The sequence below is a fragment of the Squalius cephalus genome (assembly GCF_949319135.1).
Source record: "Squalius cephalus genome assembly, chromosome: 4".
In the NCBI taxonomy this organism is placed as follows: Eukaryota; Metazoa; Chordata; class Actinopteri; order Cypriniformes; family Leuciscidae; genus Squalius; species Squalius cephalus.
In genome coordinates, this window is record NC_137125.1 from 48,641,777 (window position 1) to 48,661,749 (window position 19,973).

The 19,973-nt window shown below is 42.4% G+C and overlaps 1 protein-coding gene across 1 annotated transcript; it reads right to left on the reverse strand.

Annotated features, from left to right (window-relative positions):
* Positions 1-2,219: 2,219 nt before the first annotated feature.
* Positions 2,220-12,301, reverse strand: LOC307156876 (adhesion G protein-coupled receptor E3-like). Its single transcript, XM_079868576.1, has 14 exons — positions 12,002-12,301; positions 10,582-10,638; positions 9,509-9,531; positions 9,272-9,355; positions 5,169-5,361; positions 4,871-4,987; positions 4,569-4,750; positions 4,295-4,477; positions 3,963-4,169; positions 3,656-3,888; positions 3,386-3,452; positions 3,192-3,283; positions 2,944-3,106; positions 2,220-2,390 (listed from the first exon to the last, which is right to left on the reverse strand). The coding sequence occupies exons 1-14, from the start codon at positions 12,291-12,293 to the stop codon at positions 2,331-2,333; spliced, it is 1,953 nt and encodes a 650-aa protein (XP_079724702.1). The 5' UTR covers positions 12,294-12,301; the 3' UTR covers positions 2,220-2,330.
* Positions 12,302-19,973: the final 7,672 nt, after the last annotated feature.

Consider the following 19,973-nt stretch of genomic DNA (forward strand, 5'->3'; position numbering starts at 1 on the left):
ACACTCAATAGACAATTATAATTGTATTGTCATATTGTAATCAAATATACAGTACAGTACACTGTGTATATTGTCCAAATTAAAGACATTTTAACAATAACCCCTCTAACCTATTACCTATATGAGCATAGCCAGCTATATAAAATATATCACAAAATAAAAAAAACAAGTAATAACATTTGCAAACATAAAATATGGAGTTATTAATACCTGCTAAATGGTTCTCTTCTTCATCCTCGATTGAGCCGGTCTTTTTGAAAAGTGCTGTAGACATGGCTATGTTTTATCAGCTGATTTAAAAACAAATCATTTGTTAAACAAAATTTCATCCGTTAACACGTGGTTTTCCCCATAAAACCAAAATACAAGTTTGCATGATGTATGGCCTATTTTGTTTAGAAGATAAGATCAAACAATGAGCCTGTGTCTATGGGAGTTTTTTTACTTTGGAAAGTCATACTGCAGTATTGGGGAAATTATTCACTTCTAAAGTTAACAAACTGCATTTTAATGCTGCATTTTGAAAAAAAACTTTTTTATATACAGGTGCCGGTCATAAAATTAGAATATCATCAAAAAGTTGATTTATTTCAGAAATTCCATTAAAAAAGTGAAACTTGTATATTATATAGACTCATTACATGCAAAGTGAGATATCTCAAGCCTTTATTTGTTATAATTTTGATTATTATGGCTTACAGCTTATGAAAACCACAAAATCAAAATCTCAGAAAATTAGAATATTACATGAAATCACACAGTAATTACACAGTGATACCATGGTCATTGAACCAGGTTTTGGTTATTTTGGCAGTGTGGGCCGGTGCAAATCCTGCTGGAAAATGAAGGAAGCATGAAGTGCTATAAAAATGTCCTGGTAGACGACTGCATTGACTTTTTAATGACTTTTAATATTTAATAAAGCACAGTGGACCAAAGTCCTCTTTTCTGATGAGAGCAAATTTTGCATCTAATTTGGAAACCAAGGTCCCAGAGTCTGGAGGAAGAATGGAGAGGCACACAATCCAAGATGCTTGAAGTCCAGTGTGAAGTTTCCACAGTCTGTGTTGGTTTGGGGAGCCATGTCATCGGCTGGTGTTGGTCCACTGTGCTGTCCACTCAACGCAGCCGTCTACCAGGACATTTCCAGAGCACTTTGTGCTTCCTTCAGCAGACAAGCTTTATGGAGATGCTGACTTCATTTCCCAGCAGGATTTGCACCGGCCCACACTGCCAAAATAACCAAAACCTGGTTCAATGACCATGGTATCACTGTGTAATTACTGTGTGATTTCATGTAATATTCTAATTTTCTGAGATTTTGATTTTGTGGTTTTCACAAGCTGTAAGCCATAATCATCAAAATTATAACAAATAAAGGCTTGAAATATCTCACTTTGCATGTAATGAGTCTATATAATATACAAGTTTCACATTTTTAACGGAATTACTGAAATAAATCAACTTTTTGATGATATTCTAATTTTATGACCAGCACCTGTATATTTGTGACCAAAATCAACAAGTCAAAACTTTTGTTTCTATTTTTACAAATAAAGTAGTACTGCTGTTTACATACAGGTTTTTATCCTTTGGATGCCATCGCCATCAGAAAATGTTTTGCCGAAAGCTTTGAAATAGCAGTTGTATTTCAGACTATTTCAGTTGATGGAGCTAACAAAGTTGATGTTGAACCTTTATCTTTAAATTTAAATGAATTTAAATGAATACCACTATACAGATTAAATGTAAATGTGATGTCACCACCTGAATTTTTCAGAATTTTAATTGGTTGTAGAATGCAGTTGTCAATCAACTGTGTGTTCAAAAAGGAAGTGTATGTTGTCAAGGGGAGAATGAGTTGCTTTAAAATGTATAGATGTTTGTTAATGGTTTTGTTTAAAAAACAATATTGTTGCGTATCGATGATGCATTATGCATTATACAGCACTGTGTGTGTGTGTAGGTGGGGGTGTGTATGTTGTGGTTGCGTGTGCGTGTGCGTGTGCGTGTCATCCTGTTCGCCTGTCATTTGGACTGTTGTATGTAAAGCTTCGCGTTGGAAACCCCCTCTTCATTTTCGTCTGTTTACCTCAACTACCCGTGACACTTCTTTAGCTCATGTCTTATCCATTAGCCTCAAACCTTGACAATACCGCCATAACTGATTGGTGATAAAAAGCAATTAAAATATTGAAGCAATAAAATACACACTTTTTGCCTTATATTTATTTATTATATAATGCATTTAGCTGCAAATATTGACTTTGTTTATTTTGCGGAATCTGTAAAAATATGCTTTTTATCTCCTAAACATGATGCTGTAGTCCTCAGTGTTGTTTGAGTCCACAGCAAAGACGTCTGAAACACTTTCTGTACTGCTGCCTGACCTGGGCAAGAATGAGATGAGATCATTTTAACCAGTTAACCATGTTTTACTGAAAAGTAGAAAAATAATAATTAAGCACCTACGAGTTCTGTGTTAGATAGAATAAATCTGTTTTGTGAGATACTATGAGCTTTGTAACTTTGCAAATTGTAAACATGCACAAAAGAAAAGGGAAAACAAATCTTTTCAGAGAATAGATTTGCATTTTCAGAAGTAAATACTGATGCTTTACTTTTCCTCCATATACTGTTTTGGAGACAAAACGTGAAATGTTTTTCCTATGGAGCAGAATGATCCAATGGCTGAACTCATTACTGAGGACAAAATAGAAAACAGCTTGAGAAAGCCGGGCCTAAAAGTTTGAAGTACAGTTTTCAAGCTTGGAGACATTCTACTGTATGTTTTTTTTTATATCATTTTTTGACAGTTTGAAGATTCTTGGCTCATTTGAACATTCCATCACAGAAAGGAAATGGAAGAGCAATAGCAACTGTAATAGTCGTTCATATTCAGTTTTAAAATGGAATATGATAGTAAATTGAGTGATGTCTGACCTCATTATTCAGGATACAATAGATCAGGAAGATGAAGGTTCCCTGCTGGGAGTTTAAGATCAGGAAGAGGATCTCCAGCTCTTTACTGCCATTAATGAAGAAACCCAGAATCCAGGAGCAACCAAGAACCACAAACTGAGCCAGTGTTTTAAATGCCAGAATCCTGCAGAGAAAGTAGAAGTTAATGTGTCACTATTGAATATATATTTATATTTTCTCTGAAGTGTTCAAATCTGAATGTTTTATACTTGGTTTGTTTCATCTGTGAAATTTCTGCGTTCAGATTTTGGAGAGTTGAGTTCAGTCTGATGATGATGCTGATGAAGAGAATCATGTTCAACTGAAAAGTACAAAAGTAAAATAAAAAAAAATTATTTATTATATATTTTAAAATTCTCTTTAATCTAAAATAAAATCATGTGAAATAAAAAAATGTGCTTACTGCTAGTATGACACTAACAGGACCCAGAAAACTCCAGATAAAACCTTTATCCATTTTAATCCAACAGCTGTTTAGAGGAAAACACAATTATAATAACAATGAATTTAGTTTTGACTATTAAAATATTAATATTTGAATCTCGTCTGTGACGTTCTTACAGCTCGTGTAATAATGTATTTTTATCAGATAGTAGAAATGTCATAAGCTGCTTTATTTTCATTCAAAACAAATAAACTAAAAAATAAACTAGCAACAACAACAACAACTCACTGTTCGCTGCCGTAGCCTTCCGGAACCAGCCCGACAGACACACTCACCACAACCAGAGAAACCGTATATCCAATCACACACAGGAATCCATTGCTAAGCACCTCCCTCTTTTTGGAGCTGATCCGTGATAGGTTCGTCACGCAGATGAAGAGCAGCACAGCTTCAATGAACATCCACACAAAGCCAGAGAGAAAGAGGAAGTGCAGAACACCTGATATCACGGCACACAGCACCTGGAGACCATGAGAGGCGGTTATGATGGTTCTCAGTGAGGGTGTGTAGAGCTGTTGGGCTCTATCATTCTCACCTGATCAGGGCGTATGAGGCTCAGGAACTGCTGTGTGAGCAGGAACAGAAGGTGAGCCAACAGTAGAGTTATGCAGATGTTGACTCGAGCCACATTATTCACTCCAGGACTCCACTGACAAAGGGCAAAGGTCAACAGGGCCAAACTGAAGAACACCAGCCCAATGGTCACACACACCAAATTCAACTGCTCCAGCAGTGAGTTGCTCTGAGAAAACATTGCAGAGTATGAGTACCAAATCTGTGCATTTCTTGAATGTTGACCATCTACTATAGATTGCATTTGAATTCTGCTATTGCGTTCAATGTTTCAATCTTTGAAGGAGGTTTTACTTGTTCTCCTTTAAATGATGAGATCGGGTTTAATGGGGATTGCATGATGAGAGCGAATGTCGACAGATGAACACAGGAACACACTGTGAAGCTGCTGTTGGTCTTTAAAACAGAACAACCATCTACAACCCATTCACTGGTATTCCAGTACACACAGGACAGAGAACCATTGGGGTCGAGCTCCTGCAAAAGAAGAAAGAACGTGCAGGAAATATTACAACACTGAATATTAGATGTTGTCAGGGTTGGACGGAAACATATTTCAGTCTCTCACTCTGATGTGTTTGAGGGTGAAGTTGACTGGTTTGGTGAGTTTAGTGTTGGTGGTTTTGGGAAGAGTAGCTAAGATCACAGTGGACATCATCGTTTTATTTGTTTTATTTGGTGTGTTGAAAAAGTCGGGCTTCAGTAGATTCTCCATTTTGTTGTAGCTCAAGAACGCCACAGAAGCTGATCCTGTGTGACAGAAACAGAAGCTTACATGCTACCCTTTGTTAAAACAACTTAAAAAAAGGTATGACATCTCTTTGTACGTTTAAAAAAAAAAAAATTAATCAAATGAAAACATTTGAATACTGTCATTGTTGTTCCTGGCGATCCCAATGAGATCGATCTCCACAGAAGAATTTGTTGTGTCAAGTCGAGGGATTTTATCTAAGGTGACATTTGGTCCAACCATGAAGACTTGTCCCTCTGATTAAAAACAAACAAGCAGTTATGGGCTATATTAATTTATTTGCAATTTTTTTAATGACAGACCAATTCAATCATTCAATTTGCACAAATGACAAATAACTGCTCTCTGCTCATATACTGTGAAGTCCCTGACATCATATATAATCTCAGTTTCATCAATAACTGTTTCTCCACTCACCTACAGCAGCAAGAATAAAACTGACATTGTCACTTGTGTTTGTCGGCTTCACCAATGTAGATACGAGCTTCTCACTGATTTTTAACATGCGGTTTCCAGAGGAGGCTAGTTCAGTTTGGTTGGCTGATGATGATGATGTCTCTAAAATGTTCTCTGATGCATTGAAGGCCATAGTCAAAATGTTGGTCACAACCTAATTGATTGATCAGATAAATACAGTTACTATAAATGTCAAGAGAGTCAATAAGACATAACATCTCGGTAACATATGGTAACCCTTGTTCCCCGAAGAGAGAGCGGAGAAGGAAGTCAAGACTGACGAATGGGGATCACTTGCGAGCCTATCTACTTCGAGTGAAACTAAATGAGCCAGTGCACATTGGTATGCGATAATTGCACCAGCTGCTGTGCATCGTGGCGCAATCGTATAATGAGCAGAAGGTGCGTCGCACCTTGTTTTTCCGCTTAGGAGCTGGACCTGTGACTCGGCCGTACAGCAGAAGCTCAGCAACTGTGGTGAGGGGACTTACGTCTCCATTCCCTCCTTGGGGAACGAGGGTTACCATATGTAACCGAGATGTTCCCCTTTGTCAGTCACTACTATGTAAGTCAACACTGACGAATGGGGATATCTACCAAAACGCCACGGCTGCTGGCCCTTCCAGCGCTCCACTTGAGCCTTCAGGACTGACCGCAGTGTTGGGCAGAAAGTAGGAGCTCTAAGCAGAGAAGGTCAGTCACTGCTGTTCCGCAAGACCCACTCAGTGTGACTTATTGGATAAAGCTGGGAAAGCATGCCCTTGTGGAAGGGAATGCTGCAGAGGCCACATCCTACCCCGGAGGGAGGCACTGTGATGGTTACACATATGGACTAGCCAAGCAGGGTCGTCTCTGGGGTGGTTCCAGCCTAGTTATAGGGGGGAGGAACACCAGCAGAGACGACAGAGTGGGCTCTGTCGAGGAAAAGACACGGGCTCGCCATATGGACACCCAGCCTATCACAGGTTCCACAATGAATACGAGTGTAGGCCTGGCGTCAGACGCTCCATAACGTCTGACTGCCGCAGGGGTGACGGAGGAACTCACAGGGTTAGCCACTTCCGGGGAACCCTACTGGAGCAAATAGATGCACATATTCAGCCCAGGGGGGCGGGAGTGGGGTTGCATGCCGACACGAAGAACGGGTCCTTCGCGCTACTGGCCACTGGGGGCGAGTATACGGGAAGATATCGGCTCTACACGGAGGCTATAGAATCTAGCAAACTTGTTAGGTGTAGCCCAGCCCGCAGCTCTACATATATCAGTCAGCGAGGCACATTGAGCCAGCACCCAGGAGGAAGCAACACTTCTAGTTGAGTGTGCTCTCAACCAGAATGGGCAAGGCACGACTTGGGCTTCGTAAACCAAGGCGATGGCATCCACTATCCAGTGGGCCATCCTCTGCTCAGAGACAGCCTTTCCTTTCTGCTGGCCTCCGTAACAGACGAAGAGCTGATCTGAGGTCCTGAAGCTTTGTGTTCCGTCCACGTATAACCGAGTGGACGGGACAGAGAAAAGCTATGGCTGGGTCTGCCTCCTCCGAAGGCAGTGCTTGCAGGTTCACTACCTGGTCCCTGAAGGGAGTGGTAGGAACCTTGGGCACGTATCCAGGCCGGGGTCTCAGGACAACGTGAGAGTTGGCCAGCCTGAATTCTAGGCATGATTCGTCGACTGAAAATGCTTGCAGGTCCCCTACCCTCTAGATGGAAGCCAGAGCAGTCAGGAGCACTGTCTTTAGTGACAGGATCATTAACTCAGCTGACTGCAGTGGTTCAAAGGAAGGTCTCTGCAGTGCGCTGAGCATCAGAGACAGTTCCCAAGAGGGTATAGAGTAGGGCTGTCAACGAATATTCTAAATTCGAATATATATTCGAATAGTTTTAAAAAACAGGAATTCGAACGTGAAAATTAATATTCGAATGTGAATTTCGAATATGGAAAAACACGCCCGCGGAAGCAGATGCGCGGCTGTCTGCTTTGCGAGTGGGCGCGCGCGCTGCCTGAGGGACAGGTCACACGAGTCGCACTGTCTAGCACAGCGTCACTGCTGAAAGTTGACAGTGCACTAAAAAGACAATGGAATACATTGCAGTCAGTTTTTCCTTTTTTTAATACAAGCACCAAGAATGTAAGTAGCCTTTTTCTTTTTTAATAGCACTTTATTTTTTATGAACCTCAGGGTAAAATTTCTTTGTTGTCACATTTCTCGGAATTGTGTGCCTCATTTTATTTAACGTTAAACAGAAAAGTTCCATGTTTACCACAGCACAGCTCGCTCGGAGCGTTCAATGTCGGTTCTATACTGTAAAACTTCAATTAATGTTAATAAATTTGTTTCAATCACTGAATAAAGCCTGCTATATTTGGGACAAGAGTCGTGACCTTAAATTGCTTGCACAAAACTCTTGATCAGCACTCAACGTGCTTATTGTTGTTGTTAATTTAAACCGTTATGCGCAGAGAGAGTGTGAGCGCGAGGGCGAGAGAGAGAGAGATAGAGAGTGCCTGCGAGTGAGCGAGAATGAGGTCTGCGGTCTTGGCCATTAGTTTATTTACTTGGTTTTGTGTTGGTAATACATTGTCAAATATGTTTAAACTTAAATTTACTACCTATACAAGTAGTTATGTCTCTTTGTATTAATTTGTCCTGTTATTGACGTAATTCGCGTCATTGACAAAATGCGCAACCAGATGTTCGAATAGTTCGAATATTCGTGTGTTTTTTAGAGGGAATATTCGAACGTCATTTTTGAGCAATTTTGACAGCCCTAGTATAGAGGGGGGGGTGAGGCGGATTCAGTCTCCTCGCTCTCTTCAGGAATCTGACGATCAGGTCATGCTTTCCCAGTGACTTACCTTCAACTGCATCATGATGTGTGGCGATAGCGGCAACATACACTTTGAGGGTGGAGGGAGACAGCCTTCACTCCAACTCATCTTGCAGGAAAGAAAGCATGACTCTGGCCGGACATCTTCGGGGGTCTTCCCGGTGGGAACAGGTTCCACTTCAGAGCATAGAGTCGAGGGGGCTCTAGCAGAAGTGATGGTGTCAACCACCGCCTGGGGTAGGTCATCTAGAACCTCCGCGTCCCATCCAGGGACCAGACATGGAGTTTCCAGAAGTCTGGACGCGGGTGACATAGAGTGTCCCGTCTCTGAGAAAGCAGGTCCTTCCTCAGAGGAATGGGCCAAGTAGGTGCTGTCGCGAGGAGCATGAGTTCTGGGAACTAACAAGACCTGCTCCTTGTCCTCCCTGACTTTGCACAGTGTCTGTGCGAGAAGGCTCACTGGGGAAACACATACTTGCGCAGGCCACGGGGCCAGCTGTGTGCCAGTGCATCTGTGCCAAGGGTTGCCTCGGTCAGGGAGTAAAACATCTGGCAATGTTTTACTACTTCTGACTTCTGACTCATAGGAGATGTCGGCGGGATGTACGGCGGGAGCGTAGACCACATTGGCGGGCGATGTACGCAATGGTCGCAGTGTTGTCCGTACGGACCAGTACGTGCTTGCCATGGCGGCCCAGCACAAGACAGGCCGTGTTAGCTCTTTCAGAACTGCTCTGAGGTGCTGAAATGCACAGGGAGATAGCCGCTGCTAAACACCAGGAATGCAACCTAGTGTGAGCACTCACTTTCAACGTCACGCCCACCGAACAAACAAAGCTGTGAAAACAGCTGTTTATGCTCTTTGAAGAAAGACGCGGAGTGATTGTGACCCTCACTGTCTGCACCGTCACACCACCACCAGGAATCAGAGATTCTTCTCAGCAGAGACTCGAAGACACAGCAGTAGATTTATGAGGGGACAGGAACGGCATACACAATCTGGCTCCGAAGCGAAAGACAAGGATGCAACGCACCTTCTGCTCATTATATGCTCGCGATGTACAATTATCGCATGCCAATGTGCATTCGCTCGTTTAGCTTCACTCGAAGTAGATAGGCTCGCAAGCGATCCCCATTCGTCAGTCTTGACTTATGTAGTAGTGACTGACGAAGGGGGACTGCCAATCAATCGACACATATTTGATTATTGTATCCTTTTTTCTATTTAAGACTTACAGTCACAGAAAGCCCTTGCCCTTCCGCTGTAATGTGCTCTATCTGCGCAAGAAGATTTTGAAAACATCCACCAGAGGTCTGACCCTGAAATCACAATTGAGCTTTAAACTGTATAAAACCGACTCTGTGATTTTAATCATGTTTTGCAAACAAAATGTACTTTGAGCACAGAACTATCAACAATAAATAGAATATCACATATTTTAAATATATCTACAATGCAGAAACTCAACTTACATCACATCGCGTTATATTTAAACCTGCAATGATAGAAATCAGCATGAAGACAATTATAAAGCAGAATTGCAAATGAAAATTCAGCAGGGTCAGACAAAACTATGGAAAATAAACAATATCAGAAAGTTCTCATATCCATTTGTACCATGTTTTAGTCATTTTGAACATTCTGTTAAGACCACAGTATGTGAGTCAAAGTCAGTGTTTTCTCTCTTACTTAAAGATTGTTATGATGTTGCTTCATTAGGGAGCGGCCCATAAAGCAACTAGGCCTACATGTCAGCAAGAATTCAGCGGGGCTATATGTAGAATAAAACCCTTGTTATTAGCGACACCGGTGGCCTTTAAGTGAACTGCAGCCAGCAACTTTTTGCTTGTGCTTGCACTTCATGCACAAGAGACTGAACGTGATTCAAGGCCTTGATATACTAAGTTTTTTCATTCTTTGCTTAGAACTAAAAAGAAGTTGAAAATATATTTGCAGTTAAGAAAGCATCTGATCATAGTGATGTTTGCACAATCTCTGCAATTCACCAGCATCATGATGACAGATGAGGTAACTACACAATGATAGTTTGAATATAAAGTATATTTGACACTATGGGCTATATATCTGACTATGACAGACTTTAGTTTGAATTAATCCTTTTTCTTTGCATGACACATTGACATTACACTTACAATAAATGGTAGATTTCTGCATTATATTGAACATTGCATAAGCATTAGTTTCATGTAGAAGGGAAAAGAGGTTCTCGAGAGCGCATGTGAATGTTACATCCTTTTGATTTCCCCGGCAGAAACGTCACAAGCTCTTCACATAAAAATCAGTCTACAGGCTTTCATTTTGTTATTTGAAATAATAAATTGTTTTTTGACGTTGTTTTGTTACAATCTGTTCACACATTGGAGACAAAAAAGAGCTTAATACATAAATATGCGTACATTTAGAATCTTTAAACACATTTTAGATTAATAGCAATCAGAATGAAAAAAGTAATGCTTAAATATAAACTAATGTGGCAATGAGTGTGGTTGGCTGTAGAGGAGCTGGAGGGATCAGACTACATTACCAGCTGAGGTTGTCTCTGGTCTGACTGTTGTGTCGGTGCTGCTGATGTCAGTAACAGCTGAAAAAATAATGACTGATGAATAACAATGAATCAACAAACAAACAAATAATACTGAAGCATACAAATGGCACATGTAAATATATTTACCAGCACAGTATGAAACAATGGCAACTGTGCCTTACCAAGCCTTACAGATAAAAATTCCTGAGTCAGTGGGTCGAAATCTGACAAAGCCACTGCTTGGGCACCAAATAATTCTGACAAAATTAAACAGCCAGTTCCAGTACTTCATGCTTAGACCCCATTACATTGAGTAACTTGATAAATGCAGATGAGTCTTTTAATAAAAATAATAAATACTATTAAGCCGAAATGGATGTGTAAAGCTGCTCATTCTCTTGCCGTTTCCTATCACTGTGCAGGAACCATTTTATAGAAGCAATAAGGAACTTGAGGCGTGCTTATGATTACAGTCACGGCTGAAGGGCGTTGTTAGGCACTACATGAAGCAGAGTGCCTGCTTGACCCCTTCAGCCATGACTGTATTCACAATACAGCACAGCCTCTCGTACCTTATTGCTTACATGAAACATTATTTAAAGGTAAAGAATGTAGTTTCTGCAAGACTAGTGGCACCTAGTGGAATTGCAAACACCCCTTTCACAGGTTGCACCTCCCTCAACTCAAACATCACAATCACAGCTCTTATGGGTGCTTGTGAATTCATGTCACGACAGGTAAATATAGGCTACTTTAAATAAAGGGTTCAACTTTTAGCTTTTCAGGTTTTACTTTTAGCTGTGTTGCTTTGTGTCACGAGTAAGCAGTTGAGAAGGATAACACTCTGTCTACAGCGAACGCGAGCGTCTTTCTTATAATAAACCCATCCACTGGGCACATTTTTTTGCATGAAGCGCCACAGCTGTTTGAGGCTGTCTACACCGGACACATCAAAGTAAACTTATAAACTGATGCATTTGCCTTTCTGAACGGGTGCATTGTAGTGTCCAATTTAGCGAGTAATACTGCAATGTCCCATTTGCTTTGACGTGTTCATGACCCGTTTAATCTTTGAAGGTCTAAATGCAGCGAAATTTGGCTTGCGGTCTTGTACCCGAAACTTAATGTCTTTTCCCATGTAACACGTCAGCCATGGTCCCACCCTCTGCCTTAGCCTGTTACAATATATACACCCCCCAAACTCTCGCTATAGGTAGAGCTAGAAAGTTATTGACGGACCTGAGCGGACTGCTCTCAATGTTTTGATGGTGCCTTTTGGGACTCAATGTTTACACTTTTGGGGGTGATAAACCCATGAATGGCATACTCTAATAGTAGTCAATGAACAATAAACTGGGTTAGAAGAATGTATTTTTACATTAAAAAAAATCGTACATACTTCACCAATATTTTTACTCACATTGGCAGATGACTCCAGCATCTTGTTGATGGCTACAGTTGTTTACTCCCCATCCATTTGATGAACAGTTTTTCAGTGTAGATTCATTCCCAGCACATTTAACATCATCCATCCATATTTGTCCTGATCCTTGTCCAAAATATGCAACACTCTTTGCCTCTATCACATCCCCACATCCCATCTGTCTACACACCACTGCAGCATCTGACAGATCCCAGCCATCATCACACACTGTTCCCCATATTCCATTATAGAGAACCTCCACTCGTCCAGAACAGGAGCTGGAACCCATTACCAATCTAACAGCTGTTATCCACACAAATAAGCAAATGAGACAAAACTGTTTTTTTCCCCTAAAATTATTATAATCATTATATACTTTAATTGTAAGAATGTTTTTGGCTCACATTGGCAGAAGACCCCAGCATCTTGTTGATGGCTACAGTTGTTTACTCCCCATCCATTTGATGAACAGTTTTTCAGTGTGGATTCATTCCCAGCACATTGAACATCATCCATCCATATCTGTCCTGATCCTTGTCCAAAATAAGGACCTCTTTTAGCCTCTATCACATTCCCACAGCCCATCTCTCTACACACCACTGCAGCATCTGACAGATCCCAGCCATCATCACACACTGTTCCCCACTGTCTATTGTGGAAAACCTCCACTCGTCCAGAACAGGAGTTGTCTCCATTCACCAACCTTACAGCTATTATCAACACAAATAATATAAAGACACAAGTAAGTTGTTTTTTCCCCCGCACATATTTGTTTGCATTCTTTTATTTGAAAAAGAGCAATGGCATATGGCATTCGAAAGAAAAAGACATTTAGGATTTCTTCTATTTAACTCTTTGAGTCATTTCTTAAAAAAGAAAATGTACAATATTAAATTTGTGCTGCCTTCAACTATAAATGTTTTTAACTCACAGTTGCAGATGACTCCAGCATCTTCATGATGTCCACAGTTGTGTATTCCCCATCCACTTGTCCTACAGTTCTTTAGTGAAGTCTCAGTGCCAATGCAGTTTACATCATCCATCCATATCTGTCCTGATCCTTGTCCAAAATAAGCTTCACTCTTTGCCTCTATCACATCCCCACATCCCATCTCTCTACACACCACTGCAGCATCTGACAGATCCCAGCCATCATCACACACTGTTCCCCATATTCCATTATAGAGAACCTCCACTCGTCCAGAACAGGAGTGACTGCCATTCACCAACCTTACAGCTATTATCCACACAAATAATATAAAGACACAAGTAAGTTGTTTTTTCCTGCACATATTTGTTTGCATTCTTTTATTTGAAAAAGAGCAATGGCATATGGCATTCGAAAGAAAAAGACCTTTAGGATTTCTTCTATTTAACTCTCTTGGGTCAATTCTTAAAAAAAATAAGTACAATATTAAATTTGTGCTGCCTTCAACTATAAATGTTTTTAACTCACAGTTGCAGATGACTCCAGCATCTTCATGATGTCCACAGTTGTGTATTCCCCATCCACTTGTCCTACAGTTCTTTAGCGAGGACTCGGTGCCAATGCAGTTTACATCATCCATCCATATCTGTCCTGATCCTTGTCCGAAATAAGCACCACTCTTTGCCTCTATCGCATCCCCACAGTCCATCTCTCTACACACCACTGCAGCATCTGACAGATCCCAGCCATCATCACACACTGTTCCCCATATTCCATTATAGAGAACCTCCACTCGTCCAGAACAGGAGTTGCCTCCATTCACTAGTCTGATGTCACTGCTGATAGTGACAGTTGTGCAGCCTGTACATGTTAGAGTTACAGATGCAGATTATTTTTTCTATTAGCTCTTAATGAGGCTATGTTTTTAATATTTTTTTTTATGTCAGTATGTTGGTCTCCTTACCCAGAAGCAGAAAGAGTTGCACAGACCACAACATATTGGCTGTAAATATATTTCACATTAGATAATGTGGTTCTTAAATATCAGCAATAATGAATGAAATCATGAAAGAATCGGAATGTTTAAGAATCTAGTAATACTATAAATAATAATAATGTATCACACAAATGCAATGTTTACAGTTAAATTTATTGGTTACACTTTATTTTAAAAGTGCCCTTGTTACAGTGTAATTATTCATTTAAGTACTGAGAAATATTAATTAACAACATGTATTTACTATATGGTTAAGATTAGGGTTTGGTTTAGGGTTAGTTTATTATGCATAATTTACTGTTATCACTGGAGCAATCACATGCAACCTGTAACAAAGAAACTGTAAAATATAGTGTTACCAATCTATTTTTTTAATTTCATGATGGACAGAAATGATGTAAAATTACTCTAAAACATTAAAAGTGTGGACTGTCAGTGTACATGTAAGACAAAAAATATTGAAACAGCCCATCACATGAATGCAAAAGTACATAAAAACACTGATGATAAGGTAGTACCTGGTTAGATGGCCGTCTGTGATCTTCTTCTTTATCTAGGATTGAGTTAGTCTGTTTGAAAAGTGAAGATGACGTGTGACAGTTATACTGACTGCGTTCTGTCATCCAAACAGATTCATATAAATGTGAATTTACTGTGTGCATTTTTTCTGCATATGCAATATGCAAATAGCCCATAAGGAAACTCTGTAGGATGTAATTTGTTTATAAGGAAAACACAGGTATGTAATATGAGTTTAGTAAGTTACAGACTCTCTGAACTTTTTGGCTTGCTTTGTGAGGGTGTTTTTAACCAAGCGTTTTTAAGAATTTTCCATGCCTGAAATGTGAAGGAACTGTTTTTATTGCATCTAATAGGTAAACTTATTCCAGTTCAGTACTTTGTCTCATGCATATGAACTTCTCTGGTATGATGGGTTGACAAGGGTGTCCATGGAAATACAAACAAATCTAGAATCTAGTTGTCAAAAACAAATTTCCATATGCTTTGCATGTCTTTGTAAAGGAAATTCCATGAAACTAACCCATCAAAAGGATATCATCAAGATATTTTGATATTTGAATACTGATAGATCTCCTCTTCACAGCTATATAAGAAAGGGAATTTACAAAGGAGAGCTTTCCAATAATTCCCACACATTTGAGTGGATTTGCATTGAAATAAAACAACATACATGTTGTTCTTACATCCAACAGTGCATGTTTCTGCAATGTATTGCAGATGAGAAATTCACTCCTGGTTTCATGGCTAATTGAATCAACCACCTCCTGAGCATTTAATAGGGTTGTGTTCTCAGTGACTCTGAAAAGATGGACTGTTGTACAGTAAGAGCTTTCTTTCTTATGCTCATCATTGTCATGTAACGTCATCTGAAGGGAGGAGCCATTTTATTAGATACTGACAATTTGTGTAATTAAAGTTGATTTTATGTGCCTCAAATGTTTACCAACTTTATGTCCCTCAATCTTTTTTTGTAATACTAAATTATTCAACTGGCTATACATTGAATCTGCTATTAAGATGCTAAACCACAGCACAATAAAATAGGTTTGATGCCTAAAAAATAAATGTTATGATGATGGTAGTGTTAGAATCTAGGATTTTGCAAACATTTTTGTGGCAGAAACTACTTTTAAACAATAGAACAGACTTTTTCTTGTTTATTTGGCAAAACAGTCAAATTAATAATTGTGTATTTCTTTCAGGCACAATGTTAAATTGCTTGTGGCTCATTCTCATGCTAGGTATGAAGAAACATGCAGACATAAACATTGCTCTCTGTATAATGTTACAAAAATGTGGTTTTTTTTAAATAAAAAAAACAACAACTATTCTTTCTACTTCAAAACTTTTATATGTAATTCATTGTGAAATGTACTAACGACTAAGTGAATTGTTTCTACACCACATTTTTTCAGGGTACTCTCGAAAGATTACAATTATTGTTAAGACGTATGTTATGGGTTTGTGTGATACATTTTATAATTCATCCAGATTTCGGAAATGGACCTCCAGTCGAAGCTTTTCTGAGGTTGATGAATGGTATCGGCTTTTGTTCTGGACGAGTGGAGGTTCTCTATAATGGAACATGGGGAACAGTGTGTGATGATGGCTGGGGTCTGTCAGATGCTGCAGTGGTGTGTAGAGAGATGGGCTGTGGGGATGCGATAGAGGCAAAGAGTGTTGCTTATTTCGGACAAGGATCAGGACAGATATGGATGGATGATGTAAATTGCACTGGCACCGAGTCCTCACTAAAGAACTGTAGGACAAACGGATGGGGAAGACATGTACATTATGAAGACGCTGGAGTCATCTGTGAAGGTGGATGAAAGCTACGTAAATATTGCATTTACTGAATAAAGATAAACATTTCTGATCCCTTTACTCTTTTTTTATGTTAGCCTTTATTAGGTTGGTAAATGGCATTGACTCTTGTTCTGGACGAGTGGAGGTTCTCTATAGCGGTCAGTGGGGAACAGTGTGTGATGATGGCTGGGATCTGTCAGATGCTGCAGTGGTGTGTAAAGAATTGGACTGTGGGAGTGTGATAGAGGCAAAGAGTGCTGCTTATTTTGGACAAGGTTTAGGACCTGTATGGATGGGTGCTGCACAATGTACTGGGATTGAGGCCTCATTGATGAAATGTACATCAACAAAATGGGGAATACAGAGCTGTGAACATTTAAAAGATGCTGGAGCCACTTGTAATAGTGAGTAAAAAGATCCCTGATTCATTTTTCATATTGCTTTGAAGCCAGTAATGTCATTACTCATTATTTACTCAGCGAGTAAGGACTTTAATGTCATCCTAAAACAGTATACTGTTGTTTTTTAAGTTGAACATAAATTAGTCTTTTCCAACAGCAGTTCAAGATCAGAGAAGGTCCAAAAGAAATTGGCAGAATATTTTTACTGTAACAAATGTATTGCACATTTTTAGTTAATATTAGTTAATGCATTAGCTAATATTATCTAATGGGACCGTATTGGAGAGTGTTACCATTGCATGCCATCTTTGAAGCCAATGAACGTCTCGGTTACGTATGGTAACCCTCGTTCCCTGAGTCCAGGGAACGGAGACGCCTCGTCGGGGGAGTTCCCCTGACGAATTGGGATCACGCCAGGGATCCAACCGCCTTCGAGAGAGTTAACAACGAGCCAATGAAAGAGAAACTGAATTGGCATGCAATATTTGCATTCCGCGACCCGCCTACCAGCGCGGGTATAAAAGGCGGAAGTAAACATTGCGCAATGCTTTTCGCTGAGGAGCCGAACAGTGTCCAGCCCTCCGCGAAGGTACAGCAGCATGGCGACGGGACGAGGCGTCTCCGTTCCCTGGACTCAGGGAACGAGGGTTACCATACGTAACCGAGACGTTCCCTTTCGTCAGCAGGGAACTCCGACGCCTCGTCGGGGGAGTTCCCCTGACGAATTGGGATCCCTACCAAAACGCCATAGTGCTGGCCCCTTCCAGCGCCCAGCTAAGCTACCCTGCAGCAGTTTCCAGAAAATTTTGCGGGAGCTAGCTAGGGAATCACACTGCTGTTCCGCAAGACCCAATCAGTGGATATTGGATAACACTGGGAAAGCGTGCCCAACCCCAAGGATATAATAGGGGGAGGGAACGCTGCGGAAGCTGAGGCAGCCTAGAGGAAGGCCCTCAAATACACACATGTACTAACCACGTAGGGTAGTGAAACATATGGAAACCCTTGAAGGTAGTCCCAGTCCAGAGGAGTGAGGAGCATACACAATAGGGACGACAGAATGAGTCTGTCAAGGGGAAGACACGGCTGAACTGCACGTGGCAATCATGGGTCGCCGCAGGGACCACTGGAAAGGCACCCAGTCCACTAACAACTCCTTACTGAAGGTAGCAGACCTGGTGCCAGGCGGTCCGCAACGCCTGACACCGGAGGGGGTGATGGAGGAACTCACGAGGTTAGCCGTTTGTTGGGTAACCAACGGAGCGAAAGACGCACGTATCCGCTCACGGAATGGCGTCGCAAGCCGACACACCTATTCCCTCTAATTACTGGCCATAGCAAGTACTCGGGAGGAAACAGGTTCCACACGTAGGCTATAAAACCTAGCGAACGTGTTCGGTGTCGCCCAGCCCGCAGCTCTACAAATGTCTGTTAGCGAGGCGCCTTGTGCCAGAGCCCAAGAAGCGGCAACACTCCTAGTGGAGTGAGCCCGCAACCTGGGTGGGCAGGGCTCACCCTGGGACTCATAAGCCCTGGTGATAGCATCCACTAGCCAGTGGGCTAACCTCTGCTTGGAGACAGCCTTCCCCTTCTGCTGGCCTCCATAACAAACAAAGAGCTGATCTGAGGTCCTAAAGCTTTGCGTTCTGTCTATATAAACCCGGAGGGCCCGGACGGGACAGAGAAAAGCTAGGGCTGGGTCTGCCTCCTCCTGGGGCAGCGCTTGCAGGTTCACTACCTGGTCCGCGAAGGGAGTGGTAGGAACCTTGGGCACATATCCGAGCCGGGGTCTCAACACAACGTGAGAAAGGCCAGGCCCGAACTCTAGGCACGATTCGTCGACCGAAAAAGCCTGCAGATCCCCCACCCTCTTGAAAGAGGCCAATGCTAACAGGAGTGCTGTCTTAATGGACAGGATATTAAGCTCGACTGTCAGCAAAGGCTCAAAAGGAGGACTTTGGAGCGCTTTGAGCACTAAAGTTAAGTCCCAAGAGGGTACAGGGTGCAAGTCGCGAGGTGGATTTAGCCTCCTAGCACCCTTGAGGAATCTGACGACCAGGTCGTGCTTCCCGACGGACTTACCTTCAACTACATCGTGATGCGCAGCTATTGCGGCAACATACACTTTGAGGGTGGAGGGAGACAGCCTTCGCTCCAACCCCTGTTGTAGGAAGGAGAGCACGACACTGATCGGGCAAGTTCGTGGGTTCTCCCCGTGGGAAGAACACCAGCCGACGAACAGGTTCCACTTCAGAGCATAGAGGCGCCTCGTAGAGGGGGCTCTAGCCGAAGAGATAGTATCTACCACTGCCTGTGGTAGGCCATCTAGAACCTCCGCGTCCCGTCCAGGGACCAGACATGGAGTTTCCAGAGGTCTGGACGCGGGTGCCATAGGGTGCCCCGTCTCTGAGAAAGAAGGTCGTTCCTCAGAGGAATCGGCCAAGGAGGGGCTGTCGCGAGGAGCATGAGTTCTGGGAACCAAGTCCGGGTTGGCCAATACGGGGCCACCAAAAGGACTTGCTCCTCGTCCTCCCTGACCTTGCACAGAGTTTGTGCAAGAAGGCTCACTGGGGGAAACGCATATTTGCGTAGGTCCCGGGGCCAGCTGTGTGCCAGGGCATCCGTGCCGAGAGTCCCTTCGGTCAGGGAGTAATACCACTGGCAATGGGTCGTGTCCGGAGAGGCAAACAGGTCTACCTGTGCGGCTCCGAAGATTCGCCAGATCAGCTGGACCACCTGGGGATGGAGTCGCCATTCTCCCGGAAGGGGGGACCGACGTGAAAGCTCGTCGGCCACACGATTGAGCTCCCCGGGGAAATGAACGGCACGAAGCGACCTCAGATGCTTCTGACTCCATAGGAGGAGGTGGGAGGCGAGTCGCGACATACGACGGGAGCGTAGACCACCTTGTCTGTTGATGTACGCAACGGTCGCAGTGCTGTCCGTACGGACCAGTACGTGTTTGTGTCTGAGAAACCCCTTGAGGCGACACAAAGCTAGGCGTACTGCTTGCAACTCTAGGCAGTTGATGTGCCAATGCAGCTGGGGCCCCGTCCACAGACCCGAGACTGCATGCCCTCTGTACGTGGCCCCCCAGCCCTTGGCAGAAGCATCTGTGAAAACCACAGCATGCCTGGAAACCTGGACTAGGGGCACTCCGGCCCGTAGAAACCGAGGATCCAACCAAGGGGAGAAGGTTTGGCGACAGCTCGGGGTGACTTTGACCCGGAACTTGCCGCTCTGCCACGCCCACCTCGGGACTCGATCGCGAAGCCAGTGCTGGAGCGGTCTCATATGCAACAGACCGAGCGGCGT